The sequence below is a fragment of the Eubalaena glacialis genome, chromosome 14, assembly GCF_028564815.1.
Source record: "Eubalaena glacialis isolate mEubGla1 chromosome 14, mEubGla1.1.hap2.+ XY, whole genome shotgun sequence".
Classification (NCBI taxonomy): Eukaryota; Metazoa; Chordata; class Mammalia; order Artiodactyla; family Balaenidae; genus Eubalaena; species Eubalaena glacialis.
In genome coordinates this window covers 26,018,117-26,044,627 of record NC_083729.1, presented here as the reverse complement: position 1 = coordinate 26,044,627, position 26,511 = coordinate 26,018,117, and the positions used below count along the sequence as shown (strand labels likewise).

Below are 26,511 nucleotides of genomic sequence, written 5' to 3'. Positions count from 1 at the left end.
CGCCACAACTACTGAGCTCACGCGCCTCAACAAGAGAGCCCGTGTGCCACAAACTACAGAGCCCACGCGCCCTGGAGCCCACGTGCCACACCTAGAGAGAGAAAAAAACCCACACGTCACAACTAGAGAGAAGTCTGAGCGCCACAACGAAAGATCCCACATGCCTCAACGAAGATCCTGCATGCCACAACTAAGACCCGACGTAGCCAAAAACAAAAAAGAAAGAAAGAAAATTTAAAAAAAAAATCAATGGAACAGAAGTCCAGAAATAGACCCCACATATATCATTGATTTGACTTTGACAAAGATGACAAGGTAATTCAATGGAGAAAGAATAGCTTTTTCAAAAAATGACGCTGGAATAACGGACACCCATACACAAAAAAACTTCACATGACATACAAAAATTAACTTGAAATGGATCACAGACCTAAATGTAAAACCTAAAAATATAAAATTTACAGAAGAAAACAGACAAAATTCTTTGTGATCTTGGCTTAGGCAGATACTTCTTAGAACATAAAAATCACAAACCTTAAGAGGAAAAAAGTGGGGCTTCCCTGGTGGCGCAGTGGTTAAGAATCCACCTGCTAATGCAGGGGACAGGGGTTTGAGCCCTGGTCTGGGAAGATCCCACGTGCCACGGAGCAACTAAGCCCGTGCACCACAACTACAGAGCCTGCACTCCAGAGCCCGTGAGCCACAACTACTGAGCCCGCGTGCCACAACTACTGAAGTCCACCCGCCTAGAACCCGTGCTCCGCAACAAGAGAAGGCACAGCAACGAGAAGCCCGTGCACCGCATCAAAGAGTAGCCCCCGCTCACTGCAACTAGAGAAAGTCTGCGCACAGCAACAAAGACCCAACACAGCCAAAAATAAATAAATAAATAAACAAATTTTTAAAAAAGAGGAAAAAATTGATAAACCAGACTTCATAAAAATTAAAAGTTCCTGCTCTTCAAAAGATGGATCTGACAATGTAAAGACAGGCCACAGACTGACTGGGAGAGAATATTTGCAAAACAATATGTCTAATAAAGGTCTTGTAAGCAGAATATATAGAGAACTCTTACAATGATTTTTTTTAAAAGTCATTTAAAAATAGTGTGCAAGAGATCAAAACATACACTTTACCAAAGAAGAGACATAAATGGCAAATTAACACAAGAAAAGATGTTCAACATCATCAGCTGTTAGGGAACTACAAATTAAAACTCCAAGATTTTAATTTTGAATGGAAAAAAGTTACAAGTCACATTTGCAGGTGTGACTACAAAATGATACAGCCATTTTGGAAGAGTTTGGTAGTTCCTCATGACATTAACATATACTTACCACATGACCCAGCCCTTCTTCTATGTATTTACCCTAAGAAATAAAAACATCAAAGACCTGTACATGAATGTTTACCAGCTTTATTCATAAGAGCTAAAAACTGGAAACAACCCAGATGTCCATCATTTAGTGAACATATTAACAAATTGTGGTACAACCATACATAGACTACTACTCAGCAATAAAAAGAACAAAATACTGATATATGTAGGAACATAGATGAATCTCAAAAACATGCTAAGTGAAAAAAGCCAGACACAAGAGGCTACACACTATATAATGCCATTTACATGACATTCAGTGAAGACAAAACTATAGGGACAAATCAGATTAGTGATTGCCAGAGGCTAAGGGGGAGGCAAAGGGACGGACTACAAAGAGGCACAAGGGAGATTTTGGGGTGATAAAACATTCAATATATTGACTGTGGTGATGGTTTACACAGCTCTTTGTCATAACTCACTGAACTATAGATCCCTAAATAGGGTAAACTTTACGTAAGTTAAACCTCAATAAATCTGATTTTTTAAAAGTGCAATACTCCAACATTTATGTATAAGAACATTTGTTGTGACTTGAATTATAATACCAGAACTAAAATTTTGATTACAAGAGTAAGATTAGAAGAGAAAAACTAGAAAAATATTTTAAAAACATCTGTTTGAAGGGATCAGAGAATTTTCAAAACAGTATGAAAATTACTAAAATTTGGAAGGAGGGACTATTTCACACCCATTAGGATGGCTGTTTTAAAAAATTACCAAAATATGGAAAAGAGAAAAGCCAACAGAGGTGAGCCTATGACTTGGGGCACTTTTCTGCTTGAAACAATTGTCAATTCTGAATGCAAATGTGACCAAGAAACTAAGCAGAGCTTTCAGCAGACTCATGGGACTAAGTTGACAAAAAATGAATTCTAGGGCATGCCAAGGAGAATAAGCGGCAAAGATTCCAAGATTTTGGTTGGGACCCTGCATCACTGAAAAGTTATGAACTAGGCCAGCCTGTACAAGGGCTGACACCCACACTCAAATCACTTCAGTCCCCTAAATTAGGGGAAACTACAAGCCCATAAGCTCCGACGTGATCACCCTTCTGACTAAATTTTTTTTTTTTTTACTTTTGGCCATGCCATGCAGCTTGTGGGATCTTAGTTCGCCGACCAGGGATTGAACCCAGGCCCTGGCAGTGAGAGAGCCGAGCCCTGACACTGGACCGTCAGGGAATTCCCCCTTTTGACTAAATTATGGCAGAAAAATCAAACCTTACAATGGCGTCCAGCACACAAAAGGCCTTCATGATACTTGAACAGTTCTTAGTTTCCCTTACACATTTCCCTCTTTCCTATATGGGCCCCAACAACATTCAAACTCAACCAACCAGACTACATCAAATCAAGAGAAGTGTGGGATGGCAGAAACTTACAATGGTTGTAGCGGTAGTTGAAATCAATAGCCAATAATGTGAACTACAAGTGAACTACATAATCTAGGACCAACAACAGCCCAAGAGCCAAATAGAGTCAGCTGCCTGTTTTTGTATATAAAGCTTTACTGGATCACACCCCCTATATGAGAGTGTTGAATAGTTTTGAAAGAGCACTTGAAATAATTATTAAATATATACACTAATATGTATAAAATAGATAACTAATAAGAAGCTACTGCATAAAAAAATAAAATAAAATTCAAAATTCCAAAAAGAAGAGAAATATTTATTAAATGGTTCAACAAAAAACCAAGCGAATGCAAAAATGGGCAAAGGACTTGAATAGACATTTTTCCAAAGAAGATATGCAAATAGCCAATAAGCACATGAAAAGATGCTTGATATCATAAGTCATTAGTGAAATGCAAATCAAAACTATGATGCAATACCACTTCACATTAATTAGGATGGCCATTATTTAAAAAAACAGAGACTTCCCTGGCGGTCCAGTGGTTAAGACTCCACGCTTCCAATGCAGGGGCCTCGGGTTCGATCCCTGGTTGGGGAACTAGGATCCCATATGCCGCATGGTGTGGCCAAAAGATGAAAAAATAAAATAAACTAAAATAAATAAATATAAATAAAAATAAAACAAGCAAACCTTGAAACTAACAAATGTGAAGAAATTAGAAACCCTTGTGCACTGGTGCTGGGAATGTAAAAATGCAAAGCTGGAGACTTCACTGGTGGTGCAGTGGTTAAGAATCCGCCTGTCAATGCAGGGGACACGGGTTTGAGCCCTGGTCTGGGAAGATCCCACATGCCGCAGAGCAACTAAGCCCTTGAGCCACAACCACTGAGCCTGCGCTCTAGAGCCTGTGAGTCACAACTACTGAAGCCCGTGTGCCTAGAGCCCGTGCTCCGCAATAAGAGAAGCCACCGCAATGAGAAGCCCACGCACCGCAACAAAGAGTAGCCCCCGCTCGCCGCAAGTAGAGAAAGCCCGCTCGCGGTAATGAAGACCCAATGCAGCCAAAGATAAAAAAAATTAATTAATTAATTAAAAAAAATATGCTTAAAAAATGCAAAGCTGCTGTGGAAAGCAGTTTGGCAGTCCCTCAAAAAATTAAACATAATAATTACCTTATGATCCAGCAATTCTATTCCTAGGTGGATACTCAAAAGTATTGAAAAAGGAACTCAGAGACTTGTATACCAATGTTTATAGTAGCATTATTAACAACAGATGGAAACAACCCAAATATCCATCAACAGATGAAGGGATAAACAAAACGTGGTATATACATACAATGGAATATTATTCAGCCTCAAAAAGGAATGAAATCTGTTATATGCTACAACAAGGCTGATCAACATTGAAATGCTAAGTGAAATATTAGACACAAAAGGACAGATATTGTATGATTCCACTTATATGAGGTACCCAGAATATGCAAATTCATAGAGACAGAAAGCAGAACAGAGGTTATCAGGGACTGGGAGGAGGGGAGTATGGAGAAGAGGAAATGGGGAGTTATTGTTTAATGGATACAGAGTTGCTGTTTGGGATGATGAAAAGCTCTAGAAATGGATAGTGGTGATGGTTACACAGTGCTGTGAATGTATTTAATGCCAATGATTTGCATACTTCAATTGACTAAAATGACAAATTTTGTTATCTATCTTCTACTACAATAAAAAAAAATTACTAAATGACCCATTATAGGCAGTTTGCTGCTCCCTGGTATACAGCAATGAAAATGAACAATTATTGCCACAAGTAACCTAAAGGATTAATCTGACAAGCATAATGTTGAGCAAAAGGAGCCATACATAAAAAGAACACACACTGTATGATTTCACTGATAAAGCTCAAGATCAGGCAAAGTTGATTTATGGTATAAGAAGTTAGGAATTGAAGATACCTTTGTGAAGGGTGGGGAAAGGTAGTGAGCAGAAGGGAGGATGAGAAAGGCAGGCTTCTGGAGTAATATTCTATTTCTTGACCTGGTGGGGTTTCAAACTGCTGTGCTCAGTTTAATAATTCATTAAGCAACACACTAACTGTGCACTTTATGTATACTTTAATAAAAGTGTACATAAAAACTGAAAAAAATAGAGGAGGAAGATTAAATATATTGAAACGGAAAGTGAGTCCCCATACATTAAGTGAAAAAGGTTACAGATCAGTTTCTATGTAACATGGTTCTTTTCCTCTAATGAATATTTATGTTTATGTAACTAGACAAAATCAGGAAACTTATCAGTAATCATCTCCTTAAGGATAAGATTACAGAAGATTTTCACTTTCTATATTTATGCATTATTCTAATTTTTGAGTTGTGTTACCGTACAAGCAAAAAAAATACTGATGTTATCCATCTTTAAATAAAGATAATAATAGTGGAGGGACTTCCCTGGTGGTCCAGTGGTTAAGAATCCGCCTCCCAGTGCAGGGGACACGGGTTCAATCCCTGGTCAGGGAACTAAAATCCCACATGCCGCTGGGCAACTAAGCCCGCGTGCGCAACTACTGAGCCCGTGCGCCACAACTAGAGAAGACTGCACGCCACAACAAGGAGCCCATGTGTGGAAACAAAAGATCCCACATGCCACAATGAAGATCCCGTGTGCTGCAGCTAAGACCCAACGCAGCCAAATTAATTAATTAATTAATTTTTAAAAAAGTAAATCTATATTCTGTTTAAAAAAAAAAGAATAGCGGACTAATTTGTGAATCATCAACTGCATCTTTCCACTCACATGTTAGTGGTACCCAGATTGCCACAAGAAGGGTCAAAACATGAGTAGTTTGGGCAGCGAGAGAGGATGTCAGTTTGCAAATATGTGAGTTAGAAGACAGAGATTTAAGTCCTTGCTCCATCATTTAATAGCTGTATGACTTTGGGAAAGTCTGGCAGTCTCTCTGAGTTTTAGTTTCCTTAGCTAAAAACAAGATGACATTTCTTTTACCTCATGAGTTGTGGCAAAGATCAAATGAAATAGGGCATGGGATAATACTTTAATAAAGAGGTATGTAAAAAATTACCTTTATCATACTTAGTAAATTTGTTGATAAATATAAATCCTTCTACTCCAGAACTGTATGCACTGTTGTATTTTAGCTCATAAAGCCCACTGCTTTTAACTTACCTATTTAGTCCTTCTTAAGCATCATTCTACAAACAATTCCAGGAAGTAAGTACATCCATTTTCCTACACAATTTTTTGCTAGCAACTTGCAAGTGTCACATTAGCGGAATAACGGGTATCTAAAAAACTTACAGTAGATTTTTTTTTTAATTTTTATTTATTTATTTATTTATTTTTGGCTGTGTTGGGTCCTCGTTTCTGTGCGAGGGCTTTCTCTAGTTGTGGCAAGCGGGGGCCACTCTTCATCGCGGTGCGCAGGCCTCTCACTATCGTGGCCTCTCTTGTTGTGGAGCACAGGCTCCAGTCGCGCAGGCTCAGTAGTTGTGGCTCACGGGCTTAGCCGCTCTGCGGCATGTGGGATCCTCCCAGACCAGGGCTCGAACCTGTGTCCCCTGCACTGGCAGGCAGATTCTCAACCACTGCGCCACCAGGGAAGCCCTCTTACAGTAGATTTCAATGTGTGCTAATCCACAATAAACCACAGAGACCATGAAGCATCAGACTAACAGCCCCCTGATTAATTCTCTCATAGTTCACTATCACAGAAAGGATCCTTTCTACTCTGTTTTAAGTCAGCAAAAAAAGGCCATATTTGCTTTCATGTTCAACCATCAAGGTTTATTTCTGAAGTTAAGGTTTATTTTTTCCCATTTAATTGGAAAGGTTTTGAATCCCATGTAAAGGAATCATTACAGTTTTGGACATTTTCTTTAAACCTTAAGAATTTCAATCAATTTATCTTCTTTAAAAGTCTTTTTTTATTTACTATGGATGGTAGGTAATTTTAATTTTCTTCTGTGCATTTTTGGTATTTTCCAATTCTCTATCAAGAGCTTGCATTCATACATGAGTACATACATGAGAATAAAAAATCATTTCATCTCTTTTGTAATAAAAAACTAGGATACTAAGTGACGCTAAGGGGAGACTTCCATCTGTTTTTTCTGAACTAAGGGTCACAATTAGCAAAAATATTTGTATATCACTCTTCAGATAATTCGCCTTCTTCCCCAAATCTCATTTAGACTGCTGCTGTTTCATAAAAAGAGTAGTAAAAACTAGGTAACAAGGTTTAACAATGTTCTTCTAACATAACCTCTAGAGGCTGTAACCTTAAAAGAACTGTAAAATTAATAACAATAGTTCCGGGACTTCCCTGGTGGCGCAGTGGTTAAGAATCTGCCTGCCAATGCAGGGGACACGGGTTCGAGCCCTGGTCCGGGAAGATCCCACATGCTGCGGAGCAACTAAGCCCGTGCGCCACAACTACTGAGCCTGTGCTCTAGAGCCCGTGAGCTGCAACTACTCAGCTCTTGTGCCACAACTACAACTACTGAAGCCCAGCGTCTAGAGCCCGTGCTCCACAACAAGAAGCCACCGCAATGAGAAGCACCGCAACGAAGAGTAGCCCCCGCCCGCTGCAACTACAGAAAGCCCGTGCACAGCAACGAAGACCCAGCGCAGCCAAAAATAAGTAAATTAAATAAATAAAATTTTTAAAAAGTTTGTAAAATAAATAAATAAATAACAATAGTTCCCATTTTCTGAGGACCTACTATGTGCAGACACTAAGTATTTTACAAACATTATCTCAGTGTAATAATAAGTAACTTGCCCAAGATCCTGTGGAGCCAGAATTCAAATGTCAATTTGGATAAGAGGCACTGCAATTTAAAAAGGATAAAATTAGACTCTCAAACCTGAGATAAAGAAAAGCAGCCCCTGACATCCAGGAGCTGGTACCGTCAACTAAGCTTTGGTGTAACAAGGAGATGACCTGACATTACAACTAAGCCTTGGTGTTCTATTGAGTATAAACAATTCCACAGAACAACAACATCAGACAAGGTCACTCTGTGATCATGATGGATGAAGACAAAAATGAGACCACTCTACAATCATGTCTAAACACAGACAAAATGTGAACATTGGCCAAGCCATGAAACACCAAACATCCCCCTCTTCGGGCTAATGACTGCTTCTTAACCAACTGCAGCTTCATCCTCACTCCAGTCTTCTCTCTTTCTGGGTTAGATTTAAGATACTTAATCACAGAATTATCCCCAATTCCTGAAAACATCCAATCCAGAGCAAAACCCTGCTTCCTTAAATCCTCCTTAAAATCACCTAATACAAGCCCAAATTCTGTAAGTTCTTTTTAGCCTTTTCCTGAGATACACCATGGTTCCCCATGGTGTGTGTTCTCTTGGTTACAATAAGTAATAAATCCCACTTGTTCAGCCATAGATGCGTGTTCTAGTGAAAGCTCACTGAAAGGAACTGACAAAATCCACTTAAGAACAACAACTAATTCTCTCCCTCTCTACTGCAGCATAAAATATCTGCAAAAGAACAGAAAGATATGTGAATAAGTATAACATGTCTATGCTATACCTATATAGCTGTAAAACACTTACTAGTCCCAAGAAAATTGTGGATTTTGACATTTTTCTTTCCTCACTACCAGAATGAACCACTGAGATGTGAGTGTGCTCAAAGATGTTTTATTCTATAGGATGTCTAGCAGGAGCATTTGTTAATAATTCACAAAGCAAGAGAAAAAAAGGCTAGATCACTGATTAATACCTTCACTGATCTTATACAGGTCAAGAGAGTGGAAAACGAGTAGAAAAGTAGAGAATCTACACTTTGCCATAACTGAAAAATCCAACTACTATTGGGTAGAGCACAGAGAATAAGATAGTGGAAAAGAGGCAGGAAGGGTTAGGGAAGATCCTTCTTCAATAATTTAATATCCGTTTACTGACTATCCCTTAATTGTCATCAGGATGACTAACAATAATCTTAGGAATCTAGTTACCAGGTGAGTTTTATACGGTTCAACTGTATTCTGTATTAGGAAGAATATAAACTGCAATAAAAATCAGCTAAAAACAGAACAAGGAATGAAGTTCGTAAAAGTGGCTGCCTTTTTGTCTCTTTAGTGCAAATGCCACCAAATATTCTTGAAGAGAAATATAAAGTGTTTATTGTTTATCTAATAAAAAATAATGTTATTCTCTGGGAAAAGTATGATATTATCAGAATGTCCATCCATCAGAATAATTCTTTCCTTGTTCTAATCATTTAAAGCAGAAATTAGGCACAAGAAGATTGTCTGAAATCAATCCTTTCAAAATGGTATCTAGTAGTTTTTAGGAATAAAAGAAAGTATACCAAATCTGATACTTCTGATTTCTAATCTCTAGTTCACCTTCTGAAAATAGATGTGGATAAGCAAGTATTTTGTGTGTTTTAAATAAAGTACTACATTGGATTATATGAAATTACAGAACATGGTAATTAATTTTTTAAAAAACCTTCCATTTTAAATATAAACTGACTAGGAATAAATAAAAAAGGATTTTATTTAGATAACTTCTATCCTTGATGCCAGATGCTGCAGCCCTATCTTATCCTGAGAAACTGGCTCTCTCTCTTTCATACAGTACATTGGGCCCTTACTGTCTGTCAAGTCCTACACACTTGAGGTAACTGAGCCACACCTGAAGAACCTGCACCACTGTATTACTCAGGAGACCCCAGGCTTGTCTACCAGCAGGAGCCACCCAAAGCACGTTAGGTCATGTTCTGGTTCATCCAAAGAACCACTATTACAACCTTCTCTTCTCCCCCAAGTATTCCAAGGGGCCTTTGGAATTACAAAACAGAGAACCTGCTTCATATAAAACAAACAGGGGCTTCCCTGGTGGCGCAGTGGTTAAGAATCCGCCTGCCAATGCAGGGGACACGGGTTCGAGCCCTGGTCCGGGAAGATCCCACATGACGTGGAGCAACTAAGCCCGTGAGCCACAACTACTGAGCCTGCGCTCTAGAGGCTGCGAGCCACAACTACTGAGCCCCTGTGCCACAACTACTGAAGCCCGTGCACCTAGAGCCCATGCTCTCCAACAAGAGAAGGCACCGCAATGAGAAGCCCGCGCACCACAACAAAGAGTAGCCCCCGCTCGCCGCAACTAGAGAAAGCCCACACGCAGACAAAAATAAATAAATTTATTTTTTTAAAAAATAGCTTGGTTTCAGATAAATTTAGGCCTTTATGAAAGTTCAGTGTCAAAGTTGAGTATGCCATAAAAAAGAATAAAATTCAAAATAAACAGCCACCTTATAAACCACATTTATGTATTACCTTGTTAAAATAAGATTTAATTTGGCCTTTATTATTTGAAGGCACCAAATGTGTCAATTAACTAATATCACTACAGTCTGAAATAGCCCACTTCACCTGATGAAATACAGTGGCTTTCAGTATATTTAGAAGCTAGGTCAAGTTTTTAACGGAAAGGGATTGCACGACATTACTAGCCCCTTAATGGTTTAGGGGCTAACTACAGAGTTAGGAAACCTTTGAACACTATCCAATTCATTTCAATTTGTTCATATATATTTTGATGCAGTAGGAAAGAGGGAGAATAAAATTCTCCTGAAATTAAGTTCTGTATTGTCAAGGATGGCTGAGAGGCAAATAGACTTCAAATGTGAACTCTGGCAACCACTGAATTAAAGGTAAAGTAAAAAAATTTTCAATATGCTAAAGGAAAAATTTGAGATAGAAGAGAACCACGACAATGTAAACTCAGTTTTACTTCACTGTTAAAGGAAAATTAATATAACTAATTTGTTTGAGTTTGAACTAATTTATTTTGTCATATAATGCATCAGTTGTAGAACTCAAACTAGAGTTATCATTGCCTGTCCTGATGTCCACTTTATAAACTGTATAAATAAAGCAAAACCTTTGAACAGAAACATTATCAGCTGAGAGTGAAATATGTGGTACAGAGATTGCTGAAAATATTTACACTTAAATATTTTAAGAGGAATTAAATATAATAGAGGTATATATATGATACCCAAAGATAAGTCACCAGCATGAAACCCAAGGTCTGAATTCCACTTCCATTACTTACCCCTCACATGGAACTGATTCCTCTTTAAATCTAAGAGTCCAGGATCCTTTTTTTTAATACCTAAGTTTTCCTTGACCTCTTATGCTACCTCCCAACTCCCATCACCCAGTGTTAACAAAATATCCTTGTATTTACTGGAATTGATCTACCCTTAAATATATTCCCTCTATTCTAAAACAACTTTTGACCTAGATTAGTAAACTTCAAAGGACTCTATTATAATAAAATAGTGCAATAAAACAGTGCTTCTCTAGGAAGGGATAATGGTATGCTTCTTCATCCTCCCTAGGAGATCGTGGATGCTCCTTAGAGATAAAAAATGAAGCAATAGGGAGTTCCCTGGTGGCGCAGTCGTTAAGAATCCGCCTGCCAATGCCGGGGACACGGGTTTGAGCCCTGGTCCGGGAAGATCCCACATGCCGCGGAGCAACTAAGCCCGTGCACCACAACTACTGAGCCTGCAAGCCAAAACTACTGAAGCCCGCACGCCTAGAGGCTGTGCTCCGCAACAAGAGAAGCCACTGCAATGAGAAGCCTGTGCACCTCAACAAAGAGCAGCCCCCACTCGCCACAACTAGAAAAAGCCCACACGCAGCAACGAAGACCCAACACAGACAAAAATAAATAAATATTTTAAATATATATTAAAAAAAAATGAAGCGATTAAAAACTTCCCTCCCAAAACACATGGTATTCTTCTCTTAAATGTGCCTTTTTTTTCTAAAATGAATTTATTTATTTATTTGTTTTTATTTTTGGCTGTATTAGGTCTTCATTGCTGCGCATGGGCTTTCTCTAGTTGAGGCAAGTGGGGGCTACTCTTCGTTGTGGTGCGCAGGCTTCTCATTGTCGTGGCTTCTCTTGTTGCAGAGCATGGGCTCTAGAGCGCAGGCTCAGTAGTTGTGGCGCATGGGCTTAGTTGCTCCGCAGCCTGTGGGATCTTCCCAGGCCAGGGATTGAACCCATGTCCCTAGAATTGGCAGGCGGATTCTTAACCACTGCGCCACCAGGGAAGCCCCACGCCTCCTTTCTTCAACGTTCTTAACCTCCACTCTGTCCTTACACTCCAAAACCCATGAATACCTGCCTCCTTCCTTATATCCTACTTCTCAGTCCAAGGCCTCACAAAGGAAATAAGTTTCAACAAAACTGAAATTCTAGAACAGTTTCTGGAGTTGGTAGTGGAGACACTACAAATGAACTGCAGATTGCTTTTTTTTTTTTAAACTAATGGACAATGAAAATGAGTAGTTAGAGGGAAAAGAAGATCTCAGCATACTGGAGTTGGGACGAAAGGAGGGATTTTCAAAATGCTATAAGACTCCTTCTAACTCCATTTATCATCTTCCATAAAAAATTTGGCATTAGCAATTAGCATAGGCTTGGAATGACCTGTTTTAATCTTTTGAGCCTCAGTTTGTTCATCTGTAAAATGCTGATACTAACAGTACCTTCACCTCACAGGGTAATTGTGAGGACTAAACAGATAACACATGCAAAGCTAAGAGCACACAGTGCCTAGCCTATAGAAAGACTAAAAAACATTAGCTTAAAAGAAATCTGAAGGATGTAGTACCCTTGCTTTCATTCAGAAATAGAAATCTTTAAATTTTATTGTAAAATGGTATTATAAATTAGTCCTATTCACTCAATTTCTTTAAAATTAATTAATTAATTTATTTATTTATTTAGTTTTGGCTGCATTGAGTCTTCTTCATTGCTGCGAGCGTGGCCTTCTCATTGCAGTGGCTTCTTTTGTTGTGGAGCACCGGCTCTAGGCGCGCAGGCTTCAGTAGTTGTGGCTTGCAGGCTCTAGAGCGCAGGCTCAGTAGTTGTGGTGCATGGGTTTAGTTGCTCCACGGCATGTGGGATCTTCCCGGACCAGGGATCAAACCCGTGTCCCCTGCGTTGGCAGGCGGATTCTTAACCACTGCCCCACCAGGGAAGTCCTCACTCAATATTTCAATTTAAAAATTTAGAGGTTACCTTGGAATACTTACTTAGATGAGATCAAATTAACCAGGAGCAAAAGTTTTATACTAAAATAGAACTTTATTGAAAAATACTTAGAAGTCATTACATTGATAAAAATGACTGTTATGAAACTTTTAAAAATAGTGCAAATTCAGCTGTAATCATATGCAGCTGTTCCTTTCAAAACTGAGTCACCATTTGTTCTTTTTTTCTGACACTACAGTACTCTGCTTTCACTAAAAGCCTATAACAAGGCACAGCTTCTTCGATATCAAAACCTTTTGGAAAACCTGGCTCAGAGGAAGCCACTCACTGTTTACAGCGCTAGAAAGGATCTGTGTGGTCACTCTAGGACAACTGTCACTGTCACCAGCACGTCTGGGTGTCTCATAGGGACTTGGGTCATGCAGAAGTGTAGGTGTAGGCTAGTGTCTGAAACAAAGTCACCGGCTAGGGTGCCTGAGAGAAGAGAGGTGTTTAACTGAGAATCGTGGAGGATGAGGGTCTAACCCGAGGAAGCAGTCTCACCGGGCAGATCAATTACGGGGGAGCATCGCCGGCTCCCGCAGGAAAGGGACGCAGGTGTTGCCCTCCCTCGGCGACCCCACCGCTTTCTTCCCGGCGCCGCCGCCCTCTCCCCCCAGGCCCCCAGTTACCTTTCTCGTCCTCATCGATGCGCAGAGCAACGGAGATGTACTCGAAGGCCTGCTTGTGGAAGGCTCGGACGCGCTCGGCCTCCCCGCCTGGCACTGGCGCCGGGGGCGAGGCCGAGGCCGGCGCCGGCGCGGCCCCGGAGCTCCTCTTGGCGGCCATGAGGGCGCGGGAGAAGCGCTGGCAGAGCCACACGAAGAGGAGCCCCAGGTGGAAGGCGACCAAACGCAGCAGCGCGAAGCCTACGAATAGCGGGTAGGAGAAGTAGTACAGGTTCCGCTTATGCGGCGATTGGGGCGGAGGGGCCGGCCTGGGGGCGGGGCGGGAGGGGGCCAGGCAGTGGGGCGGAGGCCTGGGAGGCACCGGGCTGCTGGGGCCGCCGGAGCCTTTCTTCTTTCCTCGTCCACCCGGAGAATTCATTCACAGCTCCCACTGCCGCCGCCGCCATAACCCGCCTCCCGCAGACCGACGGCAGCCAAGCGACGGCGGCGGCCACTGGGACGGCAAGGGCCACAGACCCTCACGCGCCCGCCGGTCCCAGGAGCTCGGCACCCCGGCGCGCTGCTCTCCAGCCCCGCCCCTTTCTCCTTGCTCGGCCAGGAGCACAACCCCTTCTCCTCCTCCTGCGGTCGGTAGCTCCTGCTCCTCCTCTCTGTCCTCTCAGCCGCTTGGTAGCTCAGAACCGCGGCCGGGCGCGCACGCGTACGCGCACGCCCTCCCGAGTCTTTCTCAGGCGCGTGCGCGCACGCCGCCGTCTTTGTTGCCCTGAGCTCTTAGTGCGCGTGTGCGGCGCCCGCCACTCCGTCCGTTCCCCGCGGAACTACATTTCCCAGTGCAGTTCGGCCTACGTCTGCTTTAGGGACCCGTTGCGCAGTCGACTTCGCTGAACCTGGGAGCTCTTTAGCAGGGAACTTAGGCTGTCAACTCACTGGAGGGACCGCTGCAGCTTGGTGTCGCTCGGCTGGTTCTCAGGGTCATCTTACGGTGTCATAGTTTTCTTATATTTCTTTCAGCATTTTCTGCCAGTCTTCCGCAAAGGATGGTTGATCTGAGTTCCATCACAGAAGTAATGGGTCCCAATCTAGTAATTATTATGAGAGAACAGCAGTTGTAGAGGCGTACAAAAACTTAAGGTCACCGAAAACGAAACTGTTAGCTCATAGTGATGAAATCATCAGTTCCAGAGATTTAATTAAATTAGTACGTGTTTACATGTCTAATCTGAAGAACTAATGTTTGAATAAGGGAATCCTTAGGTTTTGCTCAGTAATCCCATACTTCCTGAGCAATTCAGACTGGGCCTTTTTTTTTTTTTTTTTTTATTCTACTCGACTTCGCTTCCTGTATTCTCATGAGCTGCAAGCACAGAACCCTGCTTCCCAGATCACAGAGGTGGAAGCACTAGGTTAACCATACTCTCCTAGAAACTGGAATCTTGGATGGAAACACACTGGGGTGGAAGATAGTAAGAACTGAGTGTTCTAAAGAGCTGCTCTATCAGTTTATTTCATTGAGATCCCCAGAACTACCAGGTTCCTGGACTGGTCACTTACTTGATAACCTATCCCAAAACTATTCAGTCTATTTCTCTATTTTTCTGCTTCTGTTTCTCCTTCCCTTCTTCTCTCTTTTTCTCCCTCCTACTATCTCCCTATCTTTTTTTCTCTCTTCTTTTTCTCTTTTTACTTGGAATAGCCGTAATTGTTTCTTGTTGCCCAAAACTAAGGAATACTAATTGAAGTAAAGACCCCATTGTTTACAGTGTGAGGTTTGCAAGTGCTTCCAAGACTCTCCACATTCTGGCCACAACTTTATCTAGCTTTTCCCCACCACTACTCCCCTACAAATGTAGGCTGCTGCAAAAATGACTTACTCCCTGTTTCCCTCTTACTGTTCCCCACCCCTTTTCCTGCCTCTGTGCCTCGGCCAGTTCCTCATTCTGAAATGCCTTCTCTCTTTCACATCTGATTCATTTCAATTCCTAACTTCCCTCTTTTGAACCCTGTGGTACTTTTTGTTGTTGTGTGAAATCTATTAGATTTATACATACATCATGTAAACAAGATGTATACAATGGGCCCTCCGTATCCGTTGTTCTGCATCCGAATTCAACCAACAGCAGATGGAAAATATTTGGAAAAAAATTCCAGAAAGTTCCAAAAAGCAAAACTTGAATTTGCCACGCGGCCTGCAACTATTTACATAGCATTTACATTGTATTAGGTGTTGTAAGTAATCTAGAGATGATTTCAGGTGTATGGTAGGATGTGAGTAGGTTATATGCAAAAACTATGTCATTTTATGTAACAGGCTTGAGCATACGGCTTTTGGTATTGGGGGGGGTGGTTCCTGGAACCTACCCCACACCCCCAGGAAACTAAGGAACAACTGTAATAACATATATATAATGTAAAGAAAAATAATAAAATAAACAGCATCTATTTTAAGAAAAACTAATGTAACCAGTTCCTTGAAGCACTCTGTGAGCTCCTCCCTGATCTCAAACTCTTTTCTCCCCCTCTAGAGGAAGCCACTAACCTGAATTTTGGTTTTTGTTTTCCACCGCCCCTCCGCCCCGCCGCCCCGCCTCCCTGCCTCCCCCCGCGGGCTGCGGGATCTTAGTTCCCCGACCAGAGATCGAACCTGTGACCCTTGCAGTGGAAGTGCATAGTCTTAACCACTGGACCTCCAGGAAATTTATCCTGAATTTTGTACTCATCATTTTTTTCTTTTCATTTTAGTTTTGTGTATACATTAACATATGTAAATATGCTGTATAGTTGCCTGGTTTTTACCTTACACAAATATAATCATACTGCATGTATTCTTTTTTTTTTTTATTTATTTATTTATTTATTTATTTATTTATTTAGGCTGTGTTGGGTCTTCGCTGCTGCACGCGGGCTTCTCATTGCGGTGGCTTCTCTTGTTGCGGAGCATGGGCTCTAGGCACGCAGGCTTCAGTAGTTGCAGCACATGGGCTCAGTAGTTGTGGCTCGTGGGCTCTAGGGCACCGGCTTAGTAGTTGTGGTGCACGGGCTTAGTTGCTCCATGGCATGTGGGATCTTCCCGGATCAGGGCTCAAACCCATGTTCCCTGCGTTGCGAGGCAGATTCTTAACCACTGCGCCACCAGGGAAGTCCCTGCATTTATTCTTCTTAATTTGATTTTTCTGCTCAATATTAAGTGTTTGAATTTCCTCCTTGTTGATTTGTTTTCACTGCAACTGTTAAATGGGTATTTAGTTTGGTGCCAGCCTTTTTGTTTTTTTGTTTTTCCTTAAGTAACTAACTTTTTAACTTAGCCAAGACACTGCCCAGTAGTAGAGTAGCTCTAGAGTCCGACTGGTTGCATTCAAACCCCTGCTCCCCCACTTTCTGTGAACTTGGACTAATGACTTGGCCTTCACATCTGCAGTTCAGCTTCCACATCTATCATCAATACCTAATAACGTAGTAGTAGGCAGTGCCTGGAATGAAGTTGCAACTTGATATTTGTTGAAGAATTGTTCTCCCACATCTACATATATACTATAACCCAACAAAAAGTATTGGCAAGTTTCTGAGCACTCTTTGCTCTTTACCAAGACCACAGTTATCCTCAGGTCATTTTTCTTTCCCTTAGAATTTCTTTTCCTCCTACTCCACTGTCAAAATCCTTCAAGGCTTAACTCTAATATTATCTTCTTGATAAATCCTTCCCTTATCACCTCCAGCAGAAATGATCAGATTTTTAAATTCTTACGACAATATGGTTGTGTTACTCTATGGCTCTTCTAATATATTGTCTTGTGTTATTGTTATTTAAATACTTTATCACCTCCTGATATAGATTATAAACTCATTTCAAGACAGTGGCCAAACTTTACATATTTTGGCTCACTTTCTGCACCTAGCCTGATGCCTTGCTTATGGTACTCATATAATAAATATTAATAATTTGAAAAATGATTCAAACATGGTAATTGTTGTAGATTTCTGTTGCTGTGTAATAAACCACTCAAAAACTTACTGACTTAAGATAACAGCCATTTATTTACTCACAGTTCTGTGAGTCAGCAATTTGGGCTGAGTTTGGCTGGGTGGTCCTTCTGCTGGCCTTGCCTGGGTTCATTTATGTGAATGCAGTAATCTGCTGCAGGCTTGACCAGGGCTGAGTGGCCTAGTTATCTTCATTCACATGTCCAGATGCTGGTGGTGGCTATTGGCTGGGGCATGTATCTCCAGCAGGGTATTCCAGACTTCTTTATATAGCATCTGTCTTCCAAGAGAGCACGAGTCGAAGATGCAAGGCCTCTTGAAGCCTAAACTTCAAAGTTGCACAATGTAATTTCTGCTGCATTCTTTTGTCAAAGCAAGTCACATGGCCAGCTCCAACATAAGAGATGGGAAAATAAATTCTACATCCTTATGGAGGAGTAGCAAAGTCACATTGCAAAGAGGTGTATATGTAGGGATGGAGGAAATTATTGTGGCCGTCTTTGCAAGTAATCTACCACAGTGATTATATGTAGAATTTCCTTTTACCTCAATTTCAGATTAGAGCTTAAGATGGATTGCTCATCTAAAAAAGTATTTCCCAGTCACTTTGCTGAGTCATAAAAACATTCCTAGTTTCAATCATGAGGTAAATTAACATAAGTTTAAGGAGACAACAGGAACAATGATGATGATGATGACTACTACTACTACTAGCTAACATTTATTGAATTCATATTCTAGGCTAAGCAGGTTAACTTTTACTTTTGTAGTCAATCATCACTATTTGAGTTAAGCATTCTGGTCTCCATTTTTTTAAATAAGGAATTTGAGGCTCTAACAGTCTGTTACTTGCCCAACATCACATATTAGTTAATGACACACACTACTTTAGGGTTTTAAGGTTAAAATCTAGGCTTCCAAAGAAAAACATTTTTACATAGACTGTTCATATTTTATTAGTCATGAAATGAATATATCATTGGCCCCTGGAACTAGAGTGATCTTTCATTCCTGAGCATCCAGGTATTGAGTTTCTGCCCCCTGGCCTCTCACTTGCTAAGTCCCTGCTATCCAGTTGTTCTTAATATTGACTGCTTTTCTGTACCTTTGCCATTTTTTTGTTTGGTAAAAATATGGGCTTGAGAGTCAGAAAGACTGGGGTTGGTATTTTGGTTCTGCCACTTATTAGTTGTGTGTTACGGAGCATGTTCTTTAATTAACTCATCTGTAAAATGGGTGGAATAAGAATTAAATTACAAAATGAAAGAATACACCTAAAACCTCCTGCATAATACCTGCAATGTAAGAGGGCTCAATAATTTTATTTGTTTTTATCTCTTACATGTACAATGTCATTCCAGAATTCAGACTCTACTAGGATCTCAATTTTTAATAATCTCAGTCCACATTTTCTGCCCCTTGGAATTATATCTCAGTCAAATCCATTTTCTGAATTAACATCTTTTAAAATTTGTCTCAAGAAAAATAGTGCCTGGATATTACACTGGCTTTATAATCTCCCTGGACTGAAGATCCTAACCTTCTCAGCCATTTAACCTACAGTGTGACAGCCTCCCAGTTTTCAGATGGCAAGAACTTGCAGGACACTTAATCTTGAAGGGAATCTGGGCCAGTTTCACCAGGACAAAAAGGAGGAGCTGAGTACTGAGCTAACTAATCCAGGACATTTGGTCACTTTATCACTTTAACCCATTAATTTATTTAGAAAGTGACTACCGCTAAATAGTTTTTTTGGATATTTTAGCTCTCCTTCTCTTCTAAGGAACTCCTCAAACCTTCAGTTTGAGAGATGCTGAATTATTTGAAATAGGGACCAATGACACTTATTAAGGACTTCTTTTCAATTAAAAAAAAAAAAGGAAAGTAAAGTGGAGCACCTAGAACCAAGAGAAGAGATGACTGATTTTGAAAAAGGCAGAAAACTTAAAAGAGAGAAACAGAAGGCATGGTTGAAGGTAAGGAATGGGAAGAGTAGAGTAACAATTAGGGGATTATTATCCTACAGCTGTGTTAATAAGCAAAAGCATCGTTGCGGACAATTAATCATTTCCCCATATTGAGTTCACATTGTGACATATATTAATCATTCATTTGTTCACAGACAATGTGCCAGCTGATGAGTAAGTTGCCAGGATATAGTAGGGAATAAGAGCAAGTTTACAGTCTAATACAATGGCTAAAAAACTCAAATAACAACGAGACACAGTGGTCAGACATATAACATATATGAGTTCCATGGGTGGGTGTGGAATTCAAAAATGTATATATGATGTGAATAATAAAGATTTTGAGAAATTGGAGAGTAGCCGTCCCTTATTAAATGGGACAGCTGTTACTCAGCTCCGGCTGATTTTTGCCTTTCAGAAATGTGTGGCCTCTGTTGCCAAAGTTTAAAACATACCAAGAGAAACCAGAATTCTGAATTTTTATGTGAAATTTATTGCTGAGGAGATTCTGGCTCAAAATTTTAAAACAAACAAACCAAAACAAAACTGAGGCACCAGTTTGAGATTCTCTAGTTTACAGAGGATTTGTTACTAGTGAAAGTGTGAATGAGCTCATGTTTTTGAAATAGTATTAGGTGTAACAGTATAAATTGTTACCTAATTTGCTCAGCTCAATTTTTAAAGCTGTGAGGCTATGGAAGCGTAAGTGGAGTCAGTTAATACTGGATAGTAAATGAATTCCTCCATTTAATTTCTTTGTTAGTGTTTCAGTCTGTATTATGTCCTCTCCACCCCATTCCTCCCCGCTTTACTTAAATAATTATTCTTTGTTCCAAACTGCTCCAAGGATACCTGCTTACATTTATCTCAACCTCATCTGAACTCCTTCAGAATTTGTGCTCTATATCATTCATCTTAACCTTTAATCAGTTATCTTTTTTGTCATTTAAATGTATGACATATGTATGTCTGATAGAGCTGAACTAGAATACAAATTTATGAGGGCAGGCACTGTAATTTATATTTATCTTAAGCTCTCCAAGAGTTTAAGATCCCCAAGTTAACCCCCAGATTTTGTGATTTGCTAGGACTCACAGGACTCAGCATATAGTCATACTCACAGCTATGATTTATGACAGCAAAAGGATACAAAGCAAAATCAGCAAAGGGAAAAGGCACATGGAGCAAAGTCTGAATGAAACCCGGCATCAACTTCCAAGAGTCTTCTCTCAGTGGAGTCACACAGGACACAATTCTTCCAGCACTGAGATCTGACAACATGTGTGAAATGTTGTCTACCAGGGACACTCATAAGAAATTCAGTCCTGCTGATCATGTAGGCACCCTCTGCCTAATACATACTAAAAGTCCAGACTCCTAGAAGGAAAGCACGTGCTTAACATAAACCATATTTTTTGCACAAACATTTTAGGCCCAGTGAGTCACTCTCATCATTTAGGGAAAGTTTTATATCAGTATAGGGAACTGTTTATCATTCAAATTCCTAGATACCAGCCAATCTTGCAAGCAGGCCTTCCTAAGGCCAGCAGTCTCAGGCCTGCTATGTTAACTCTTTTCTGCATATGCCTCATAAATACGTGGGTAAAGGGAAGAATAAACTGGAAGATTTTTCTTTTAATGCTGTCATACAACCGATTAGACTCATTACTCATATAAATATTCTTCCCCATTATTGCCTGTGTTACAAATAATAGGGTGACATATTTTCCAATTTAAAAAATTTATCTAAATATTTTTGGTCTTTTTTTCGGGGGGCCATGCCACTCGGGATCTTAGTTCCCTAACCAGGGATCAAACCTATACCCCCAGCAGTGGAAGCACGGAGTCTTAACCACTGGACCACCAGGGAAGTCCCTGGCCTTTTAATTTTAAAATAAATTCATGCTTTCGGTAAAAAAAATAAAGTTCAAACAATATAAAAGTTTGCAAAAAGCAAAGACTTCACTTCCCCTTTTTCCCGCTCCACAGGTAACCGTATTTATAGTTTGTTGTATATCTCTCCAGGCTTTTTCCTATGCATATACTAGTATACACATGCAAAAAAAAAAAAAAAAAGAATCTCACTACACAGATTTTCCTATAACATGCATTTTTCAGATGAAATTATGTTGTGAATGTTTTTACATGCCAGTACCTATAAATCTATCTCATTCTTTTTTTTTTTTAATAAATTTATTTATTTATTTATTTATTTATTTATTTATTTTTGGCTGTGTTGGGTCTTCGTTTCTGTGCGAGGGCTTTCTCCAGTTGCGGCGATGGGGGGCCAGTCTTCATCGCGGTGCGCAGGCCTCTCACTGTCACGGCCTCTCTTTTTGCGGAGCACAGGCTCCAGACGCGCAGGCTCAGTAGTTGTGGCTCACGGGCTTAGTTGCTCTGCGGCACGTGGGATCTTCCCAGACCAGGGCTCGAACCCGTGTCCCCTGCATTGGCAGTCAGATTCTTAACCACTGCGCCACCAGGGAAGGCCTACCTCATTCTTTTCAATGGCTACACAGCAGTCCATTGTATTGAGATATCATAATTTAATCTATTCCCAATCTCTTTCTGCTAAAAACTGTGGTACAGTAAGTGTCTTTGTACCCTTGTACATTTTTGTATTTTTATGGGATTAAAATCACAGAAGTAGAATTAGTGTGTCAAAGTGAACATTCCATTTTATTTTATCTCTTTTGTGGTAAGCTCATACTGAGTATGAACTCTTTACATAATACGTGATAGTGAACATTTTTTGACTCACTACTCAGAATCCATTCCCTTTCTTCCCGCTTCCTAGCCATTCTAAGGTTTTCCCTTGTGAAACCCGTCCTGTCCCATTGCATAGCAGTCATGCAATTCAGGTGGTATTAACTACCACCAGGTCATATCTTCGTCATTGTTCAGGGAAGGCAGTAATTTAGGTCTGTGGCAATCAGCACATGGCATCTGCCTTATCGAAATAACTGGTTCAAGTTGGATAGGTGAAAGAAAACTTCAGACTTTTTTCTCATGGGTAGACCCATGAGAAGTGATGCTTTCCCTCCTGGAATGTGGAAAAGAAATCTAAATATAGGCTCTTATGAGAAACGGCTGAAGTAATTGACAATTTTGGGATGGAAAGTGATATTAAGGTTAGCCTTTTCCTTCATTTTTATTATTCTCATTGCTGAGATATGTCTGTATCATAAAAATCAGAAGAATACACTTTATTCATGTCTTTTTTTTTTTTTTGGCCATGCCACACAGCATGTGGGATCTTAATTCCAGGACCAGGGATCGAACCCGTGTCCCCTGCAGTGGAAGAGCAGAGTCTTAACCACTGGACCATCAGGGAAGTCCCTGTATTCATGTCTTTGAAAAGCCCATTTGGTATGTTCCTTGGGGATGGTGGTAAATGTGCCTGGGCATGGAGTTTGGTAGTGAAGACAAGGGAACTACAGGTGGAGTAGTTGTCATCCTGTATTAGGCAAAAAAAAAAAACACTTCCTTGGAAAATGATTTACCAAATCTGGAATATATATTTTTAGGTCTTCTTGAAAGGTGGTTGGTGTCCCTCCACACGAACTGCGTTCAGAGGGTCCATTTACACTCAATAAATTCTACGTATTTCTCTGCAAACACATTTGTGTGTGTGTGTGTGTGTGTGTGTGTGTGTGTGTGCTGGATCATGTTCTTTATTTCTCTGAGCACTTTCTCTCCCACAAATTATTTAAAAGAAAAAAACAGGTTAGAAACAACAACAATAATAGGTAGAACAATATCACAATAATGAAGTACTTAGGTTTCACTTAGATTTATATAACTTTTATTTACAAAGCAGTTTCATCTATCTAATCTCATTTGATTCCCTCTGTGAAGAATTGTTATGCTAATTATATATGTGAAAAAACATGAAGCTCAGAAGTGTTAAACTATTTGCTTAATTCCACATGGCAAACAAATGAAGGAACCAGGTTTTAATACTTAACTAATCCCAAATCAAGTCTTTCTCTACTACACATATTGTATTATTCCTAAATAGGTATTGCCTGTCTAAATAGGTTAATATTTTGTTAACAGAATTTGCATCATGTCTGTAAAAAGGGGGTCAAGAACAGTAGCAAAATTATTCTAGATTCTAGAATTCTAGTTCTAGAATCTATAACTACTATCTCACTAAAACCCCAAGAAAGGAAGGCTAGAGACTAGTACTTTGGTGCAGCTGCTTGCTTTCCCTATAAATTCACTTCTTTTGAAAAAATATTTATCAAATATAAGAAACAAAAAATGAAAAGATGAATATAATAAGATCTTTGCCTTTGAAGAACTAAAAAATCTAATTGTGTTTAACTGTAAACAAAATATAAGGCAGGATGAGGTAAGTACCATAATAAATAGACATAGTGGAAGTAGATGAGAGGAGTACTGAACAAAGTTTGGTACTACAAGTCCAAATAAGAGCTAAATGTTATTCTCATTCTTTTAATTTATCCCACTCTAGACAGTACACAAGATATAAAGCAGAAACTAACAACAACAAAAAAATAGTACACAATATTGCAAATTTCTGTCATAATGATGGTTTTCAGGGCCATCTTTTTAATTTTTTTATTGAAGTATAGTTGATTTACAATGTTGTGTTAGTTTCAGGTGTACAGCAAAGTGATTCAGATATATGTATATACCTATGTATATATATATATTTTTTGAGATTCTTTTCCCTTACAGGTTATTACAAAATATTGAGTATAGTTCCCTGTGCTATACAGTAGGTCCTTGTTGGTTATCTATTTTATATATAGTAGTGTGTATATGTTAATCTCAAACTCCTAATTTATCTCCCCCCCTTTCCATTTTGGTAACCATAAGTTTGTTTTCTATGCCATACTCTTTAGAATTTTTAATTTCATATCAAAACAACATTCTGCAGTATTTTGAATTTTTATACTTCCTATAACTTTCTTGCTACTTTGTTTCTATCATTTCTAGCTGTTATTTACTTATATTTATTTATTTATTTTTGCTCAGCTCTCTGCTGCTATGGCTTTTTCCCTGAATCTTTCAATTAATATGTTATAAATGTAAAAACTTTAGCGAAGCTTTTTTGTAAACCACACTGATAACTTTTTTTTTGATTGAGAGAAACCTGGCCTATAGTTAATTATTCTGTGCTGTTTCCTTCAGTAATCATTTTTACATTCTGTCCTTTTTCTTCAGTAGTGTCAGTGTCTTAATTAAAATCCAGTTTTAACTGTGAATCAACTCAATATATGTTGTGTACCTATGATGTACCAGGCACCATGTGAAGCATAAAGATATATAAAACAAGGTCTCTGTCCTGAAGGAGCTCACAATCTAGCTTCCTACTTTAATGTCAGTACTTAGAAAATGTAAATTAGCAGCTCTCAGTTACTTTCCGGAAGACTTTTTTGTTTTTGTTTTGTTTTTTTATTTTTATTTTTTTTAATTTGGAAGTTTTTATGGCATGCCTACTATGTATTGGGAAATGTATGGATATATAATAACGATCCACGTAACTCTCCTCTTAAGTTTTCCCAATCATTCTCTGGTTTTACTTTCTGTTATTTTCCATTCCTGAAAAGCATTTAATCTTAATTTGAATCAATATATGTACTAGTCAGTTTCTATATCCAGTATATAAGCATCCACAACTTTGCATCAATTCTGCATGAAAAATTCAATATCTTGGGCTTCCCTGGTGGCGCAGTGGTTGAGAATCTGCCTGCTAATGCAGGGGACACGGGTTCGAGCCCTGGTCTGGGAAGTTCCCACATGCCGCGGAGCAACTGGGCCCGTGAGCCGCAACTACTGAGCCTGCGCGTCTGGAGCCTGTGCTCCGCAACAAGAGAGGCCACGATAGTGAGAGGGCCGCGCACCGCGATGAAGAGTGGCTCCCGCTTGCCGCAACTAGAGGAAGCCCTCGCACAGAAACGAAGACCCAACACAGCCAAAAATAAATAAATAAATAAATAATAATTAAAGGTGCTAATAATTAAAAAAAAAAACTTTAGCCCATATCAATTTCATTCAAAAATCTCCCACTAAATTTAAAAATAAAAAAATTCTATATCTTGTACATACGCATCCACATCTTTGCAACAGTTCTACATGAAAAAGCTGTCACCAATCACAATGCTAATCAAGTATACATTACATAAGCTGATTTTTTTTTTTTTAAGTTTTGGCTGTGTTGGGTCTTCACTGCTGCGTGCGGGCTTTCTCTAGTTGTGGCGAGTGGGGGCTACTCTTTGTTGTGGTGCGCGGGCTTCTCATTGCGGTGGCTTCTCTTGTTTTGGAACATGGGCTCTAGGTGCGCAGGCTCCAGTAGTTGCAGCACGCAGGCTCAGTAGTTGTGGCTTTCGGGCTTAGTTGGTCCGTGGCATGTGGGATCTTTCCGGACTAGGGATGGAACCCGTGTCCCCTGCATTGGCAGGCGGATTCTTAACCACTGTGCCACGCCACCAGGGAAGTCCCAATCAAGTATACATTATAAAATAAAACTTTAAAAATGTATCCCCAAGTCTGGCTCCTAAACAAATTTTATTTACTTTAGATTTTTAGCCATGCAGTTTTAACGGAGTAGTAAAATGACGTTGTATTCTACCTTAAAAAAAAACCTTGGGACTTCCCTGGCGGTCCAGTGGTTAAGACTCCACACTCCCAACACAGGGGGCACGGGTTTGATCCCTGGTTGAGGAACTAAGATTCCGCACGCCGCACAGCGCGGCCTTAAAAAACAAACACGTTAATGTTATGATCACAAATATTTCTGCATTTTTAGAGTTATGGCTTTATTCTAGTATATTGATATGCCATAATTTAGTCTCCAAATATTTTATATGAAGTTAAAATATTTTCATATTACAAAGTGCAACTACAAATGGGATTATTGAATCAAAGGCAGGCACTTTAATGAGTGTATCACTTATATTTACATTAAAATAAAAGGAATTTATTGGAATTACAACAACAATCCGATTTATTAGATCCTGTTTGGTATTTACAAATGTGTGTAGGAGGCAAATTGTCTTTTGTATTTTTACAAATACAATAGTATCAATAGTATCACGGTTTGGAAAGCCAGTTGCAT

At 39.7% G+C, this 26,511-nt stretch overlaps 1 protein-coding gene across 2 annotated transcripts in view; it reads right to left on the bottom strand.

Annotated features, from left to right (window-relative positions):
- SPAST (spastin) overlaps positions 1–14,175 on the bottom strand; it is a 54,401-nt gene extending 40,226 nt beyond the window's left edge. For both annotated transcript variants that reach the window (XM_061211204.1, XM_061211205.1), the window contains exon 1: positions 13,480–14,175. In XM_061211204.1, the coding sequence (XP_061067187.1) occupies positions 13,480–13,894 (415 nt within the window). In that variant the 5' untranslated portion in view covers positions 13,895–14,175. The remainder of the gene's footprint in view (positions 1–13,479) is intronic.
- Positions 14,176–26,511: the final 12,336 nt, after the last annotated feature.